Source organism: Arachis hypogaea, chromosome 3 (genome assembly GCF_003086295.3).
Source record: "Arachis hypogaea cultivar Tifrunner chromosome 3, arahy.Tifrunner.gnm2.J5K5, whole genome shotgun sequence".
Taxonomy (NCBI): domain Eukaryota; kingdom Viridiplantae; phylum Streptophyta; class Magnoliopsida; order Fabales; family Fabaceae; genus Arachis; species Arachis hypogaea.
The window spans coordinates 3,155,592-3,173,335 of NC_092038.1; the positions used below are offsets into that span (position 1 = coordinate 3,155,592).

Here is a 17,744-nt window from a genome sequence, read left to right on the forward strand (position 1 = left end):
TCACACTATGTAGGACTCTGACTCTCTGAGGAACACCAACTTACTCGGCTTGCAAGTTTTTTATGACCTCCTTATACCCGTTTTCTTTTACTTCTGCAGCTTAATTTTGAGCAAGCAAGAAATTTGTGAAATAGATTTCTTAAAAGTAACGGAAAGATTCAAAGAAAGGGTAAAGTTGGTTGGAAGACAATCAAAGGAAACTTGATTGGATAAAAAAGAGGAGCACCTAATGCCAACATTATTCTTTAAATTACACAATAGAATAATGCGGTCATGGAATCCATCATAATTCAATGGCTCTAGTGGATTAGGTTTCAAGGACAAAATATATAAAGATATACGTTTTAGGTTATACTAGAAGTTCCTTAGATGTAATTAATGGACCACACGTCTTTTTCGCCGGAAATGGTAAAGCTTTGGTGAACAAAGGTGAATATTGTCAAAATTCATGAGCAAATCCTTTCTTGTTATGCTTCCACTTCCTTGCAATTACATCGTAAGTAAACTCAATGGCTCGTTAACCTTAAGCATTATTTGCTTCGCTGGGTCGTCCAACGGTGCCTCCCAAGAGATATTGTAACTGTTGCCTGATGAGGAGCATGAAACAACGCATCCTGTTCTTTCTGCAGAAGCAAAACCCAGACACCTTACCTACCAACACAAATCTGGGAAATCTCAAAGGAACCACCCATCTAGAAAGAATCATTCAGCAACCTACAATATTATTATACATTACCTATCCAACTCAACCCTTGGAATTTTCTCTGTTTCCCCTTCTTCATCCTCTTCTTGACCCTCTCAACCTTTGCCCACTTGCCTACATCAGCATACACACCCGTCAATAGAAGACGATTCCCAACACTCTCAGGCTCCACCTCCAGCAGATGCTTAGCTGCCACTTCTGCAAGCTCCACATGCCCATGATTTCTGCAAGCAGCCAGCAATGCACCCCACACAAACAGATCAGGCTCAATTGGCATTGCCTTGATCATGCAGTACGCTTCGTCAACCTTCCCGGCTCTACCAAGAAGATCCACCATACATGCATAATGCTCCAGACGTGGCTCAATTCCATACTTCTCTTGCATAGTCTTGAACAGACTCTGCCCAAGTTCAATGTCACCGGCATGGACGCATGCTGTGAGAATCGCAGTGAAAGTTAAATGATCCAGCTTGGCTTTCCCTTCCATCTCCATTTGATTGAAGAGCTCAATGGCTTCATCACAATACCCGTGATTGGCATACCCAAAAATGATAGAGTTCCAAGTAACTGTGTTCTTCTCTGGCATAATACCAAAAAGTGTTCTAGCTTCAGAGATGAAGCCACATTTTGCATACATGTCAACAAGAGCACTCCTCACATATATATCTTCCTCTATCCCAATTGCCAGAGCGTAGCCATGAATCTCCTTCCCAATCCTCATTCTTTCGACAGTGGCACATGCAGGGAGAAGAGTGCTGATAGTAGCCGAAGTTGGGCAGAACCCATGACGCAACATTTGCTTGAAAGTGTCGAAAGCTTCTTCATTACGAAAATTCTGCACAAACCCAGATATAACAGAAGTCCAAGACACCACATCAGGGACCACACCATCCTTAGTCATCAACCTGAAAATTTCAGAAACCATAGCAAGGTCACATTTTTGCGAAAACCCAGATAGTAAACTATTCCAAGTCACTAGATTTGGATTCACACCCATCAATCTCATCCTCTCCACCAAACTCCAAGCATCACCCGCAAGCCCCACTTGGGAGTACCCAGCAACAAGTGCGTTCAAAGCCACCAAATCCTTAACCTCCATTCCGTCAAACACCTTGCGCGCGTCCCCAACTCTCAAGCACTTCGAGTACATTACAATCAACGAGCTAGACACAAAAGGGTCAACCTCAAAACAACACTTCAGAATCAACCCATGTATCTTCTGACCCGTGATTTGGTCCCCGACATGGCCGCAAGCTTTGAGAACACTTGGAATGACGAAAACCGCATTGGGATTGGGCGTTTGGGTTGCCAGCATCTCTGAGAACACGGCAATGGCCTCGTGGTGGAAGCTGCAGCGAGCGCAGGTTCCGATGAAGGAAATCCACCGGCGCACATTTGTTTTCGGAATTTTATCGAACAGTTTTCGCGCATGGGAGAGTTGGCCGCAGCAAGCATAGAAGGAAACTAAGTTGGAAGCGACAAGGCTGAAGCAAGCGATGCCGTTGGTGATTAGGTGGGCGTGGAGCTTCTTGCCGTGGTGCAACGCTCGATCACGAGCGTAGGTTTGGATGAGTTGGGCATAGAATAAGGGATCTGATCGGAAGGAGCGGCGGATGATGGCGTTTGTTATGGGAATCCTGGGGAGTAGTGTGGTTTTATGGAAAGCGTGCATCGCAGTCAGTAAACAGGGGCGACAATGGACGAAGATGCTGTGGGCATCGCAGCAAGCATTTCAGAAGAACTGATGGCGAAAGATACCAACCGGCGAAGACCTATTCAATGTCGGAAAGTTCGGGCATCAATCAACAACGGTGATGCAAGCTACGACGGCGCTGCGGGCGGAAAAAGAGGCGTAGGTGACGGCAGCATGGAAGGCAAGCACCACGACACAGGCGCGGGCGAGGTTGCGGGCGAGACTGAACTGCGGAGAGAGCCAGAGACAGCGTGCTCGATGCGGGAGGAGTGGCGCTTCGATTTCTGCAGCAGTAGGGAGGCTAATCATCATTCACCAATGGAGGTCTTTTCTCAGGCGCTGGTAGGGGTGGGAAGAGCAGTTTCAAACGCAGCCTGAAGCCGGGTCGGGTAGATCTTCTGTGTTGTTTGGGTCTGGGCCTAGATGTGGGCCGGTTTCCCTGACCAAAAAAAATATATATATATATTAAAAATAAATTAAATAATATATAATAATTAATTTGATCATTAAATAATTAATTTAATAGTTAATTTTTAGTATATTGCATAACATTTTTTATTCAGCTCCAAAAAAATTGAATTGATTAAAGAAAGAAGAGGAAGTTGCTTGAGTACGTTTTTTAAAAATTGAAATTTGTTTAAATATATGAGGCTTACTCCACTTCGTAAAATAAGACTTGTTGTTCAAATATGTACAAGATTATTTCATCGTTTTATCAAAGCATGTGTGGCTGTGGACATTCCCAAGCTATGAACATGCAAATCTCTGAGTGTATAGATGAATTGTTTTGTAAGTATGTTGGATAAGTCTTAATCTATTCCGTCCGGTCCAAAATGTACTGTATACTTTAATTATTCAAGTTGCATTCGTTCCCATGGATAGCATATTGAGCATTTATTTTTTACTGGATATTGAGGCACTTGTTCATTTCATAGAACTGCATGTTGAGCATTAGCCGCAAACATCAATTAGACAACAATAGTACACAGTAAGGTACTCCTATCATTTTATATTTCATCCTATACCAATATTCAATAGCCTATACATGAACACCCAAGAGTAGTATGGAATTCACTCAACACCAATTTGTACAAGTAGATTTAAGCATCTAAAAAACCAGTATTTCTTTCATCGGGGGGCTGAAATACTCTTTCCATAAAAAAATAGAAACCAATATACCAACTCAGCAGTAAACTATGACAAAATCTTGCCTCAAAATCTCTCCCCAAAACGGAAAAAAACTGCACCAGTTCCCGAGTTATGATCAACGGCATATTCTGCTCTTACCAATCCAAGTTTGAGACCAACACCATAAGAAGATCCGTGACCCATTCGCCTGTAGACTTCCGTAGGATTCCCTTTGACATCCTTTGAGCTTCCTAGATCATTGCCATGCTCAACAAACGCATAAGCATGTGTACCTTTAACAGGTACCCGTAGCTCAGCTGCTAGCTGTAGAAGGAACAAAAAACTTCGATAGTTGCTCCAAAGTCACTAGATGATATGAAGATTATGAAAGTAAGTACTAAATGTTAGGCAGAAAATCACAAAAATGCAGTGGTTCTTACCTCGAGGATGTTTCTGGCTGCTCCAAGCTCACCCATGTTATAACCCCTTACAGAATAGGGACCTCCAAGAGGAAAAGCATCATAACTTGGAAGGTCACCTACACATCCAGCGTAGTGGCCATGAAGGACAACCACTGGCGGTGGTGGTTTCCCAGCCGCTTTCTCGACTTGCATCAACTGGATAAATCGTGTAATGGTTAACTGATGACGGTTAAAGAATGGGAAGTTGCTGCCAATGCCAAGGCCTTGATCAACCTGAACTGCGTATAAAAACAACACTGTCAAAATAAAAATAACACTGTCAAAATAAAAGACTGGGTAACATGCTCCAATACCATAAACCTAGAAAACATTGATTTAGTCTTCAAATTACAGCAAAGTGACTATTTCCATTAACTATGTAAGCAAAATTAGGCAGAACATTTATTCTCAAATCCAAAGATCAACACACGGGCGAAATTCCAGTCAACTGCTTCGATGGCCTGCAAACATAGGATTGATATTTCCAATGAAAATCTGACAAAATGTAGTAACAAAATTTAAAGAATAAGGATTCTGCAAAAGTCCCTTCTATGTTAGGATGTAGTATAGAGCTTTGAAACAGTAAGCTTGCAAAGACTAGGTGCAAGGAGAAAAAGGAAAAAAAAGGAGGGTAAGCTGCCTAATTTCTAAACTATAAACTATAAAATAAATGTGCTTCAAAGGATTTTTCGAAATCATTTGGCCAGGCTATGGTATAGACATAGATAATGTAACAACTACTGGATGCAACTTTTTGGCTTCTACCTCAAAATTACGGCTAGAGATAAATGTTGCTATTAGGAAATAAAACAAATAAAAAAAAAAGATGTTAGGACTATTTGAAATAATCTAAACACTATGGACAACAAAAGGCATGAATGTAGGATAATACGATCACCTGGAACACATTCCTTTCTCCAACTATAGCTCCATTCACAAACTTTGTATTATCTCGTGTGATGTTTGCCTGTAAAAATGCCATCCTATCAATACCAGTACCACTGAGCGTGGTTGGAGGTCCATCTGCAATCCCTCCGCTAGGCAAAACTCTTTGACCACTGGCACAGATATGACTACTCTTATCACGTGTTGTTATCTCTTCCATGACCAGTCCATAAGTGAATTTACTTTGACGTGTGAAATTCTGCATGGGAAACGAGATATAGCAATTAAGATATTAAATATGAAAATAAAAAGTAAAAAAACCGACAGCATAAATAGCCAGGTCAAGATTTATGTATATACGACAGTCAAATTACCTCTGTGATATTGGCTTTAAGACCAGCACGATCAACCCATATTGGGGGCACTTCATCCACCTCTGGTCCCCCAGTGAATACTGGACTCTGCTTTCGGCTGTTGAAGCAGCTTACACGGAGGGTACGGTTGCGTGGATCATATACGCCATCCAAATATGGATGTGCATACTCAAGCTTAAATGCAAGATCATCCTGTACCAAATACCAATCACAATATTCATGAGAAACTAAACTATTTAATCTACAACAGTAGTGATGAAAACTCACTGGTCTAGTATAGGTAAAATACCTGAGGATTGAAGAAGTTGCTAGTTGTCACTGAACCAGAAACAGATCTATTCAACCCTTGCAGATTCCGATGTTCAAACGTAACAGTTCCTCCTGGCTGCAGTGAAGCCTATGCAAACGTTGAACACAAAGTAATTACATTAAAAATGAGCAACAACAATTCATGGATAATAAACAAATTGGAAATCCGCCATGACAAAATTACCAAAGTGGGACGCCCTCCTCGTCCAGGGACAATACTCCACTCAGTACTGACTTCAGCCGTTTTCTGATCCAACTCTTTTAGCTTAATTTCAACAATAATGCCTCCCTCGCTCTTCTCATCAGGCTTTGGATTCACCTCAATCTTTGAAAACAAAGCAAGGGACGAGTTTATGTTCCTCAAGGCTTGCTTGGCAGCTTCAATGTTAAAAACGTACCCTGGGCGAAGCTATTAGTTCAATACAAAATATCAGCACATTCATCTAAACAATCCTGAACTAGAGACACAGAACTAACCATATCAATCACATTACAATGAAATCACACGCACCTGCCTGGGAAGTTCTCTTTGCACCACCGGGATTTGGGTGTTGCCTTCAACAACATTCCCAAGCTTGTCCAGGAACATAATGGTCAATTGGGTAATATCCCCTTCCACAACCTCGCAAACAACCTCCTGGGTATTGAGGTTCCCAAAGTTTACAACCTGGGCACAAGCATACCCTTCATCATGGTACCACTTCTGGACATGGTCCCTTATCCTTTGAAGCAACCTGGCACTAACTGCTCCCTGGCTCCTCAACATGTCTGCTATCTCCCTATGAACTGACATTGGCAAAAGACATGGCCTTGCCCTCTCCATCCTCCTCTTGTAGTTCCTCTCTCGAAACCTGTATCAGTTCAGCCGTAGCACAACGAAGTAATTAACTAACTACCTACCAAAAGTCCAAAACTATAACTACCACAACTAACTAAGTAATTAACTAACTATCACAGCTAAAATGCAGCCTTACAATTGTGCTGAGACTCATTCTCTAACTAACTAACTAACTACTATCATAACTGTAAAAACTAACACGGTAACAAACTAACTAACTAACTAACTGTCATAACAGTTATAACTGATTAACAGACCTGTGGTACTCGAGTCTCTCCTTGTCAGTCATGTCGGGGTCCATCTCGATGGGCTTGGACTGAGCCATGAGGCCGACGTTGATGCAGCGGAACTTCTCGGCAGACTGCCAGGTGCTCTCCGTGAAAGCGATGGTGAGGGAGATGGTTCCGTCAGGGTTGGTCTTCCCTTCCATGTCGACCTTCTCGAACATTCCGCAGGAGGCTAGGGTTTTCACCTCCTTCTGCAGCTGCGATTTCGTGTACACACCGGCGGGGCGAAGCGACACCAACTCGAAGAAAGAGTCGTCAGGTGCATTGATCCTGACCCGGCGGCTCCGGTCGAAGAACGAGATGTCGGAGATCTTGTACTTCTTGAAACCACTGAGCTTGTTCAGCTGCACCACAATGTTGGCGGGAAGGCCGTGGGAGTCCCATTCCGGCGACGGTGATTCGTCGGCGGCGATGGCCGGAGATAGACAGAAGAGTCTTGACCAGAAGGATCCATCGTCGCCAAACCAGCCTCCTCCGCCTCCACCGCCGCCGCCGCCAGTGTTGCCGCCATTTCCTGCATTACCACCACTGCCGGAGGAGAAATGTCCGGATGCATCAGGGAGGAGGGAGCGGAGAGGGGAGGTGGAGAAAACGACGATGGAGGCAGCGGAGGAGAGAGCGAAGGTGGTGGAAAGGGTTTTGATGAGAGTGGAATTGGAGTGATCTTTGGTGTGGTCAGAGGAGGATGAAGAAGGGAGCTGGCATTTGAGGTAAGAGGATGTGCGGCACGGAGGGGGGAGGGTCGGGGTGGTGATGAGGTGGTTGGCGGCGAAGGAGGAGTTCATGGTGGTGACCGGTGAGTGTTGACCCTCACTGTCGCAGTGTGAGGGACAAAGGCCAATTTAGAAGCTCTAAACTTTTGAATTTTAATTTTGAGACTAGAGTGTGATCTCTCTATTTATTTTATAGGTGGAGGCAAAAGTAAATATGAGAGAAAAATTATTTAACAGTAGAAGAGTGTTAGGAACAGCAAATTTTATAATTTGTAGTCATCAATTAAATATTATTAGTATTTTTAATAGTATGAAATTACATCTAATAATATATAGGCGAGTTCTAGGGTGCCATAACTTGTGGTGGCTAAGGGTGACTAATTGTTGACCCACCAATAAATATATGACACATGACAAATGAGGTTATGAATGGTAAGATATTTAATTAACGTTGAATATGTGCAACTGGTTATAAGTCATCCATTGTTACATGAGGGTAAAATTGGAAAGTGACACCAAAAATTAAGTGATGATGGCTGGCCGGCCGCTGCTCCTATAGCGATCGCACACCTCCATCTACGACGATAGTCGGCCGTTGCACCTCTTACTGACACACGTTTTGCACAGAGCTCCACTGTAACTGCTCTTCTCCAGTTCTCTTCACCGGATCCCAACGACTCACTTCTCGCTCTCACTGACGCACTGCATGCACACGCTCCGTGCAGAGCTCCACCGGCCACCCCAATCGCTCTTCTCCTCACTGAATTCCAATGATTCACTGCTTGCGGTGACTTGCAGAGCCCACCCTTCCAATAAGAAACAGAGCCCACCCTTCCAATAGGAAACACCCCTCACAGCTCGAACCGTAGTTCTTCATTCTCTCAACACAGAACCAAGCTTTCAACACATGATTTGGAGATCTTTTGATTTTTTTCCCAAATATTGTTACCAAATTTTTGATCCAATTGCATTATGGAATATTTGCACTTTACTCAATCTAATTTTGTGTTGCAAATTATTTACGACCCTTCATTAGTTGAGTTATCATATCATTAGCATAGTCAAACACTGCTCCCATAAATTCAAAGGTCACACGTGTCATTCTCAGATTTGATGAAATTTTTTAGCCACCACAGCCACGAATAATACTTAGTCACCACAGACTGCACCTAATATATATTCGTGTAAGAATATTTCTCTCAAGCTTTACTTCAATCTTGTGTTAATCCAGTGTCCCTGGCAGCTCGAGCTAGACTGAAAATATCTTCGTGAATTTGGATCAGAAACGTGGTAGCTGAAAAAAATTTTTCGGCGCATAACTCAATAAAAAATCACTTATCAAAAAGGGTGCATGATTAATGGGTTATGTGTTTTGTTTTTATTGTGTGGCCTATTGTTTATTCTAGTTAATTTATAGGCTCCTTTATTTGAACTATTCGTCGGTTCATTAGTCGTGAATGACTAGGGTCGAGATTCTCGAGAAAAAGGGAGGTTTGTTGGTCATGGACGACTAAGGCCAAGGATCTCGGAGGGAAATGGGTAATGATGATAAGTTTAATTTAATTTAAATTTCGTCTTATCCAACCAAGATATAACTCGTTTTTTTCGAGATATGAGGGATATGATACATAGCCCCCAACTTGACTTGTCGATCTAATTTGTTTTTAGTAAGTTGAGCTTTTTGTCTACAGTTTATATCTTAGTTGATGTCTGAACCTAGTAATCCCCAAGCTCAATGGCGTGTTGTTACATTTCAAGCTTGGGTTTTAAACTCAAAAAAAAAAAGCAAAATAATGTAAAATGACTTTTTAATAGCATTTTTACCTTGTGAAATGTGCTACAATTAATATCTCTTTTTTGTAGATCTATCTGCGCCGTTAATTTGGTCTTGGATATTTGAACGGTTAAACTTTATATTACCCACTAAGTTAGTGGGTTGTAAGGATGTTTTATTACTATTTTATCTTTGCATATGGATGTACAGCTATCGTTTTGTTTGCCTAAAAGTTGATTTCACCATGACTTCCAGAGGTTAGTCTTTTTTTCTTCGTCTTTACTTCTGTTTTACAATAGTTATGGAAAAAGAAATGAAAAAAGAGAGGAAAAATGAAAAGCAAAAAGTAGTTGAGGTAAAAGTTGGGAGTCCATATCATTGGGTGCATGACGATGTCAAAACTCGTTTATCATCGTATTCTGACGCTAAGTCACTTCACGAGCTTAAGGGCTTGAAACTAGTGAAGGATGGTTCGGGTATCGCTGTCGAACTCCTTCCTTGTGCTAGCAGGGAGAGGGTTTGTGAAAGGAGAGAGGACTGAGAGTATTTCTATATGTATACTCCTTGTTTTACTGAACTGTATGTGAAGTTTCCTTTTTTGGACTTCGAGTGCGATGTTCTGACTCAGCTTAACTGTGCTTCTTCACAGTTACACCCAAACTCCTGGGCGTTTCTACGAGCATTTCAGTGTTTGATGGATTTTTTGGAATTTCCTTGTTCTTTGACCGTTTTCTTTTCTTTGTTTCAATCAAAGGGGGTATGGAAAGGTTTGTGGGTTTTCTTGAGTAGTTTTCCTGGTCGCTCTCTTTTTCTATTATACAAATCATCGTTCAAGAATTTTAAATCCATGTTTGTAAAAGTGCGGTCTGTGGAGACTGAATACCCATTTTACCTAGATAGTGAATTGATAGAAAAGTTTTTCTTGTATTAGTGTTCCGAGCCGATGCAAATACTTGAGACTACTGAGAAGAGTGAGGAAGAAGACTCCCTTTGGATTTTTTGGTAGAAAACTTTGCTGCGGATGAATGTTTGTCCATTTTGAGCTATTGCGTTTCTAGGTGGAGGGTGATAAGGAAAGGTTAAGGGCTTATATAGGTAATAAGGATTTGTATTTTGTTTTCTTGATTTTGTGTTTCTGATTATGTTTTGTGGTTGCAGGTAGATGAGTACCCCATCTTAATGCATCCCACTTGAAATCTTTTCTTCAAAAGAAGAAAAAAAAGGTGATAGTGGTTTTGGAGTCCTGAAAGAGGGTGGAAGGGATGCTGCCTATTCAGTTGCTCAACCTACTGCGTTGCTGAAGAGAAAAAGGGATAAATCAAAAAAGTCTTTGGAGGTTTTGTCGGAGGAAGGCAAGAATGTTGTTGCTGGTAACAAGTCGGCTTTCGACAAGTAGCGAAAGCTTCATGCGTTTATTTCTGGGGCGAATCCCCACTCGCTTTGGAGCGATCAGTTTCCCATTACCGAGCTTGCTGATAGGGTTTCTCAATATCCTGGCGATATGCGGCTAAATCGCCGAACTGGCATGGAGGGAATGGGAAAATTTATCCAGGTTAGTAGCATTTTTTCATATTAGATTTCGTTCTTGATTGCTTGTTCTTCATCGGTTGAACGTTTGTTTACAGGTTGTAGTTTCACGCTTGCTGTGTGTTGGTCGTACGACCGAGCTGTTAGGGGTGGAGCAGTAGGCGGCCACTGATAAGGTCAACATTTTGGAACGTTCCGTGAAAGAAAAAGACGAGTTTATTATCGATGTGACCACCAAAATAAAGCATGGGGAAGAAGAAATTGCTCACCTTCAGGACCAGATTCGGCTTCTTCAAGTGGAAGTTAAAGAAAATGATAAGACTAAGGGGGAATTGACGCTCCGAATTCATGAATTGGAAGATGAAGGGCTAAAGATGTTTGCTTCTGGATTTGATCGGGCGGTTAGTCAAGTTGCAGTACTTGCTCCTGAATTTTGATTTGGGTCAACTTGATGTGATCAAGATTGTTATTGATGGAAAGTTAGTTAAGGATGGGGCTATTGAGGATCATGATGAGAATGTTCCTCCCCCTTCTTGAAGAATTGTAATTTGTGATGTTTCTTATGTAGGAACTTTTGGTTTTGTCGTCGATTTTATAACGGTTGTTTGTTGTTGTGACTTATTAATCCGAATTGTGATGTTGGTTTGAACTTTTTATGTATTTTGATGTCTGAATGTATGCTTATGACTGTTTAGACTACTATTGATTTGCAATTGCGTGAATGTAGTAGAACAGAATAGAAGTAAGAAATGTTATTCGTATAGAAAGGACCTCTCAACTGCGAGAGGTGTGGGGTGCTCGGCCTCGTTAAAACCTGTCAGAGTAAACCCTCCTTAGGGAAAAGCCTCGTGATAAGGAAAAAGAGTACCAAGCTACTCCACTTGTTACAAAAACAAATCAGCTATAGTAAAGCTTTAATGAGAAAATGTTCCAGGTGTTGGGCATGGCAGTCTATTCTAGTGTTTCCAGACAATATGCTCCCTTTCCAATTATTTTGGAAACTCAGAAGGGGCCTTCCCAATTAGCGACTAATTTTCCATGCCTTTGAGGTTTCCGGACTTCCTCTACTTGTCTTAGCACCAAATCTCCTTCCCTTAGAGTTCTCAGTCGAACTCTTTTGTTATACTGCTTTTGCATGGCTATTTGTATAAACCTTTGTCTGAGCTCGACTAGCCTTCTATCTTCGCTTATTGTATCGAGTTCGGCTGATCTGGTTTCTATGTTGGCATTTTCATCAAAGTACTCGATCCTAGTTGACCCCTGACCGACTTCGATGGGAATCATGCAGTCCGTGCCATATACTGGTCGGAACGGGCTCTCTTTCATTGTGGATTGCAATGTCGTGTTATAATTCCACAATATTTTTGGTATAAGTTCGGCCCAACGTCCCTTGGCATTGATTAGCTTTTTCTTTAAGGCCTGCAAGATGACTTTGTTAGCGGCCTCTGCAAGCCCGTTACTTTGTGAGTGCTTGACAGAGGAAAAACAATGTTTAATATGAAGGTTAGTTAAAAACGAAGCTATTTTCTTGTTAGTAAATTGTCGACCATTATCAGAAATTATTTCCATATGCAAACCATATCTACATATAATAAATTTCCAAATGAACGTTTGTACCTTGTCTGAGGTTATTTTCGCAAGTGGTTGTGCTTCTATCCACTTTGTGAAGTAATCAATTGCTACTAATAGGAATTTTACCTGTCCTGATGCTATCGGAAATGGGCCAAGTATATCCATCCCCCATTTATGAAAAGGCCAGCTGACGTCTGATGTGCGTAACAGTTCGGCTGGGCTATGGATGAGTGGTGTGCATTTCTGGCAAGCATCACCTATTTGCACTTTAGTTCTGCAGTCTTCACGTAACGTCGGCCAGTAGTATCCTGCTCTTAATATTTTATTGCTAGGCTCCTGCTTCCAGTGTGGTGTCCGCAGATACCATCATGGACTTAGTCAATGGCATTAGCTGCATCTTCTCGGCCGAGGCATTTCAATAATGGCCTAGAGATGCCTCGTTTGTACAGATCAACTCCCATCATTGTGTAATGGCTCGCTTTGTGTCTAAATGACCTCGGATTTTATTTCTCTGGTATTGTGCCAGTTCTTAAGTATCGAATAAGTGGGCTCCGCCAATCTTCTTCCTGTGATATACTTAAAATAGATTTGATATCTAAACTTGACCCTGTTAGCGTTAGATGATATAATTTATTTGATGAATCGGTTACGTTGTATGTAGCTAACTTGGATAAAATATCGGCTCTGCAGTTTTGTTCTCTAAATATATGTGAGATTTCAAAATTTTGAAAAAGATGTATGATGTTTTTTTCCGAAATTAAATACTTTTCTACGAGCTGATCTCGTACCTAAAAGTTACTAGTTACTTGTTGCACTACAAGCAAAGAATCATAATATACCTTTAGGTTGTTTACTCCTATTTGTTCTGCTAACCGGATGCCTGCTAGGAGTGCCTCATATTTAGCTTGGTTATTAATGGCTTGAAATAGGAATTTGATTGATTGCTCAACTCGGACTCCAGTGTCATCCCTGAGCAGGATTCCTGCTCCACATTCGCTTTCATTTGATGCACCATCTACATACAGTTCCCATATTTTGACTAGTTCTTCAAGGTCGGTAAACTCAAATATGAAATCGGCAAGTGCTTGTATTTTAGGAGATCCTCCTGACTGGCATGAGATGTCGAATTCAGAGAGCTCTATTGCCCACTTTGTAAGTCGTCCCGCTAGGTCTGGTTTCGATAGTATTTGACGTAGGGATTGGTCAGTCTAGACTATTATCTTATGTGTCTGGAAGTAATGCCATAGACGGTGAGCTATAATGACCAGGACAAATGCCAATTTTTCTATTTTAGGGTACCTTGTTTCAGCGTTTTATAATATTTTTCTCACAAGGTATACCAGTTGTTGCTCTTTTCCTGTTTCTGTTACAAGCACGAAACTAATCGTGTTAGTTGAAATTGAAAGGAATACGAAAATGGGTTTACCTTGTTGTGGATTTTTGAGAATAGGGGGTGAACTGAGGAGATTTTTTAATTCAACGAAAGCTTTTTCACATTTGTCTGTCCAGAGAAACTTTTTAGTCTTCCTCAATGTGTTGAAGAAGTGATGTGACTTGGCCGCTGTCGCAGGTAAGAATCGAGACAAAGCTACTAGGCGTCCTGTGAGTTACTGTACTTCTTTGATTAACCGAGGTGATTGCATGTTTATCACGGCTTGACATTTGACGGGGTTGGCTTCTATTCCCCTGTTTGTCAGTAAGAACCCAATGAATTTGTCTCTATGTACTCTAAATGCACATTTTTATGGGTTTAGTCTCATATTGTACTTTTAGAGTTGTTGAAATACTTCATTGAGATCGGCCTCATGCTGTTGTTCCAAGCTCGATTTGACCACCATGTCATTAACGTGTATTTCAATGTTCCCACAAATTTGATCTTTGAATACCTTGTCCATCTGTCTCTAATAGGTTGCTCCTGCATTTTTTAGTCCAAAAGGCATAACTCTGTAACAAAAATTACCTCAGTCTGTTACAAATGCTATTTTTTCTTCGTCATCGGGGTGCATTTGTATCTGATTATAACCAGAATAAGCGTCCGCGAAAATGAGCACTTGATATCCTGAGGTGTCATCTACTAGCCTGTCGATGTTTGGTAGCGGGTAGGAATCCTTTGGATAGGCCTTGTTTAGGTCAAGATTCTGAAAACCGGACCAAACTGGCCGGTCAAACCGGTTCAACCGGAGACGGCACTAAAAACGGTTCGGCCCGCTATTAATAACTGCTAGAAAAAAACCGTTTGTAAACCGTCAAACCGGCGAAAAACCGGTCGGTTGGACCGGATCGGTAACCGGCCGGTTCGAAAACGACGCCGTTTGTTATTTAAAAAAAAAAAAAAACTGAAGCAGGCCAAATTCTTCGTGAGCCAACCCCCTTCTTCCCCAATCATTCGTGAATCATCCTAATCCTGGAGAACTCTCAAGCCAAGGGAAACTCTAGCCCTTCATCGCCGCCGCCGTTCCCAGGTCCACAGCGCCGCCACCGTCCCTAGGTCGTCAGCGCCGCTGCTTCTTCCTCTCCCCCGTGTCCGGAACCTAGTAGTGCGGCATGTTGTCTTCATCTTCGCATGCTTCCCGGCATGGAACCCAGGTTAGTGGCTTCTCGTCTTCATCTTAATTGATTGTTCGATCTTCTTCTTGGTTTGAATTTTGAAGTTCTGAAATTGTTGTTCTTTGGTCTTCTTCTTCGGTCTTCTTGTTCAACTTTTGTTCCATTTTTAGTGTGACTGTTTTCAGTTTTTGGTCTTCTTCTTCGTTCTTCTTCTTCTTTACCGATGGCTCGTTCCCTCTATTAGTTTGTTACTCTGTTTTAGTGTGACTGTTTTCTAATTGCTCAATGGCTCGATTGCTCTGTTAGTTTACTGATGGCTCTGTCAGTTTGTTACTCTGGTTTACTAGTTGCTGATGGCTCCAAATTTTTTTGTTCAAATTTTTTTGTTCAGGTGTTTATTCATTTATTTTTCGGTTTGATGTGATTTTGCTATTTATTCATTATTTATTTAATTTTGCCATTTTTCTGCCCCTATAAACAGTGGCACAAGAAGAGTATGCGAACAATGGAAATGCTACTGGGGATTTAAATTCTGATTATAGAGGTAAGTGCTTTATGTTTCCATGTGATTGTGATGTTAATTTTTTGCATGTGGATACAATACAAATTTGTGGAAATGATTATGAGAAAATGCATAACTGCAATTAATTACTGTAATAGCATGACGTGAATTTAAGTCATTTGAGCATTCTTTTTTGTTTTTGTGTGGCGGAAAAGAGAAGAGCTTGTTAGTGTGTCTTATTTGGTTTTTTACTGTATAGAACATTTTACTATTTTGGAATGTTTCATAATGTGCTAAATGCTTAATGCTGTAGGCAGATTTTAGTGTTTTGTAGTTGCTGGTTTTGCTGGTTTTTGGAATGCTGAATGCTGGTTTTGCTGAAATGTTTTGGGTGAAGCTTTTTTTGTTACTCTGTTTTGGACTTTTGGTTTGTTTGTTGCTGAATGCTGTAGGCAGATTTTAGATATGGTCTTGTTGATGAAGAAATTGATTTTTCATTGTGCTGCTGTTTCTAATTTCGTATCTGCTTATTAACTTTAGTTATGGATAATAATATTAATCAAGAAGCAATTGCTGATAATAATGCATCTGTGAATAACAATTTGCCCGTTATTTCGAATGATGCTGCTAACGATAGTCAGTGACAAGGTTCTTCTAACAAATACCTGTCATGAAAGGTGTAATTCTTGGTGTGCTTATGAATACAAAAGGCTTCATTGAAATTATAGTGCTCAACATTGGCTGGGAACAAAAGGTATATTTATATGATGCATGTTTTAACTTTTTATAAATTAATTCACGTATACCCATCATGCATATTATTGATTCAATTCATTATGTATGTATGTAGGTATTGGGCGATGAAGTATTTTCAATCATGGTTCTTGTAACAATTCTGATGACAACAATCATCTCACACACAGTGGCAATGATCCACAAGCCAAGAAAAAGGCACATATCATACAAGAACAGAATAATGCAAAGTATAGGAATAGATATTTTATGTATTGTTTATAATTTATTTATTATTTTATTCTAAAACGGTTTTTTCGGTTGAACTACTGGTTAGACCGGTTGAACCAGTAAACTAGTGAGCCAATCACTAGAACGGTTTGATGACCGGTCCGGTTTTCAAAACCTTGGTTTAGGTCCGTAAAGTCCATGCACATACGCCACTTTCCCGAGCTTTTCTTAACCATTACGACATTTGCTAGCCATGATGAGAAACGAAGTACTCGGATAAAACATGCATCAAGTAATTTTTGTGTTTCTACTATTGCTACATTTTTTCTTTCTGCACCTAAATTTCGTTTCTTTTGCTTTATAGGTCGAGCGTTAGGATTGACTGCTAATTTATGGCATATGAAGTTCGCATCAATCCCTGACATGTTGACTAGTGTCCATGCAAATAGGTCGGTGTTGGACTTTAATGTCTCAATTAAATGTTGTTTTGTTCCTGCAGAGAAAACAAAGTCGTTGTTAGTAAATTGCTCTGGATTCCCGAGTTGTACCTTCTCAAAGTCGTTCGCTGAGGCGGGGCAACTGTTGCTTTCTCTTGGATCTAGCTCAGCCAAAGTTGGAACGCTTTCCGAGTTGTAAACAAAATGGATTCTTGTAATGGTCTCCTTTGAGGTGACTTTTAAGCCTGCATTATAACATTGCCTGGCCTTCTTATGATCGGTGTAGATTGTTGTGATTATGTTATCCTACACAGAAAATTTAACACAAAGGTGAATAGTAGAGATAATAGCTCCGAAGGAGTTAAGGGACGGGCGTCCCAAGATGACATTATAAGGGCTTGCATAATCTACTTCTAAGAATTGAATATCGATGGTTTTTTAGTTCGGAGACTCCCCCATCGTTGTTCTCAACCATACATAACCTGACACGGGGATTCTTTCTCCGGAGAATCCTACTAATTCTCCGGGTGATGGTTGCAGTGCTTTGTCGCTGAGTTGCATTTTCTTGAAGGTGGAGTAGAATAAGACGTCGGCACTACTCCCTGGGTCGAGTAGAACCTTTTTTACTGTTAGTTCTCCCATTTGTATCGAGATTACCACCGGATCGTCCATATTCGAGCATTGCAACTTTAGTTTGGATGTACCAAAAGTGATTTGGGCATTTGTTGCCGAGTTTTGAGTCTGTTGCCGAGAATCCTCTATTGTCATCATGGTTCTGTAACTCCTTTTTCTGGCTGTGCTGGTTGCTCTTCCTCCTGCGAAACCGCCTCAAATGTAGTTTATTATTCCTTTGGATGCAGGAGTTTCAACTGGTCCATACCAGGCTCCCTTTTCTTTGTGGTCGGAGCTATAGCTTGGTTTGTCAGTGTCCCTTGTTTTTTTTTCTGGTTTCTGGAAGTCACGTATTTATCCAGTAAGCTTTGCCTCGCTAGCCTTTCCAATAAGTCTTTGGCTACTACGCACTCGTCAAT

At 41.0% G+C, this 17,744-nt stretch overlaps 2 protein-coding genes and 1 non-coding gene across 8 annotated transcripts; 1 reads left to right on the plus strand and 2 right to left on the minus strand.

The window, feature by feature from the left end:
• Nucleotides 1-157: 157 nt before the first annotated feature.
• Nucleotides 158-2,853, minus strand: LOC112788251 (pentatricopeptide repeat-containing protein At5g59600). 2 transcript variants are annotated; one of them, XM_072232217.1, is made up of 2 exons: nt 737-2,853; nt 158-651 (listed from the first exon to the last, which is right to left on the minus strand). In XM_072232217.1, exons 1-2 carry the CDS (start codon nt 2,373-2,375, stop codon nt 524-526), a joined length of 1,767 nt encoding a protein of 588 aa, XP_072088318.1. In that variant the 5' UTR covers nt 2,376-2,853; the 3' UTR covers nt 158-523. The 2 variants fall into 2 exon arrangements, with proteins under 2 accessions (XP_072088318.1, XP_025686209.1); XM_025830424.3 differs by having other exon boundaries at nt 158-623; nt 737-2,851.
• Nucleotides 2,854-3,378: 525 nt separating this feature from the next.
• LOC112788284 (protein TOC75, chloroplastic) lies at nt 3,379-8,434 on the minus strand. 5 transcript variants are annotated; one of them, XR_003815691.2, is made up of 8 exons: nt 6,649-8,422; nt 6,065-6,404; nt 5,738-5,962; nt 5,534-5,641; nt 5,245-5,436; nt 4,884-5,129; nt 3,965-4,224; nt 3,379-3,848 (listed from the first exon to the last, which is right to left on the minus strand). XR_003815691.2 is itself a non-coding variant. In XM_025830426.3 (8 exons), the coding sequence occupies exons 1-8, from the start codon at nt 7,461-7,463 to the stop codon at nt 3,609-3,611; spliced, it is 2,421 nt and encodes an 806-aa protein (XP_025686211.1). In that variant the 5' UTR covers nt 7,464-8,434; the 3' UTR covers nt 3,379-3,608. The 5 variants fall into 5 exon arrangements, 2 of the variants coding, with proteins under 2 accessions (XP_025686211.1, XP_029151102.1); XM_025830426.3 differs by having other exon boundaries at nt 3,965-4,219; nt 6,649-8,434; XR_003815690.2 differs by lacking the exon at nt 3,379-3,848 and adding an exon at nt 4,300-4,446 and having other exon boundaries at nt 3,982-4,219.
• Nucleotides 8,435-14,612: 6,178 nt separating this feature from the next.
• Nucleotides 14,613-17,039, plus strand: LOC112788346 (uncharacterized). Its single transcript, XR_011879455.1, has 3 exons — nt 14,613-14,850; nt 15,293-16,067; nt 16,164-17,039. It is a non-coding gene; the product is annotated as an uncharacterized protein (transcript).
• Nucleotides 17,040-17,744: the final 705 nt, after the last annotated feature.

Excerpts from the sequence above, each read along its gene's own strand:
- LOC112788284 (XM_025830426.3), bottom strand. The coding sequence starts at position 7,463 with ATGAACTCCTCCTTCGCCGCCAACCACCTCATCACCACCCCGACCCTC. Across the intron at positions 6,405-6,648 it reads GAGAGACTCGAGTACCACAG|GTTTCGAGAGAGGAACTACA; the intron begins GTCTGTTAATCA and ends GAACTGATACAG. Across the intron at positions 5,642-5,737 it reads GAGGAGGGCGTCCCACTTTG|GCTTCACTGCAGCCAGGAGG; the intron begins GTAATTTTGTCA and ends ACGTTTGCATAG.
- LOC112788251 (XM_025830424.3), bottom strand. The coding sequence starts at position 2,375 with ATGCACGCTTTCCATAAAACCACACTACTCCCCAGGATTCCCATAACA. Across the intron at positions 624-736 it reads CCAAGGGTTGAGTTGGATAG|AAAGAACAGGATGCGTTGTT; the intron begins GTAATGTATAAT and ends TTGCTTCTGCAG.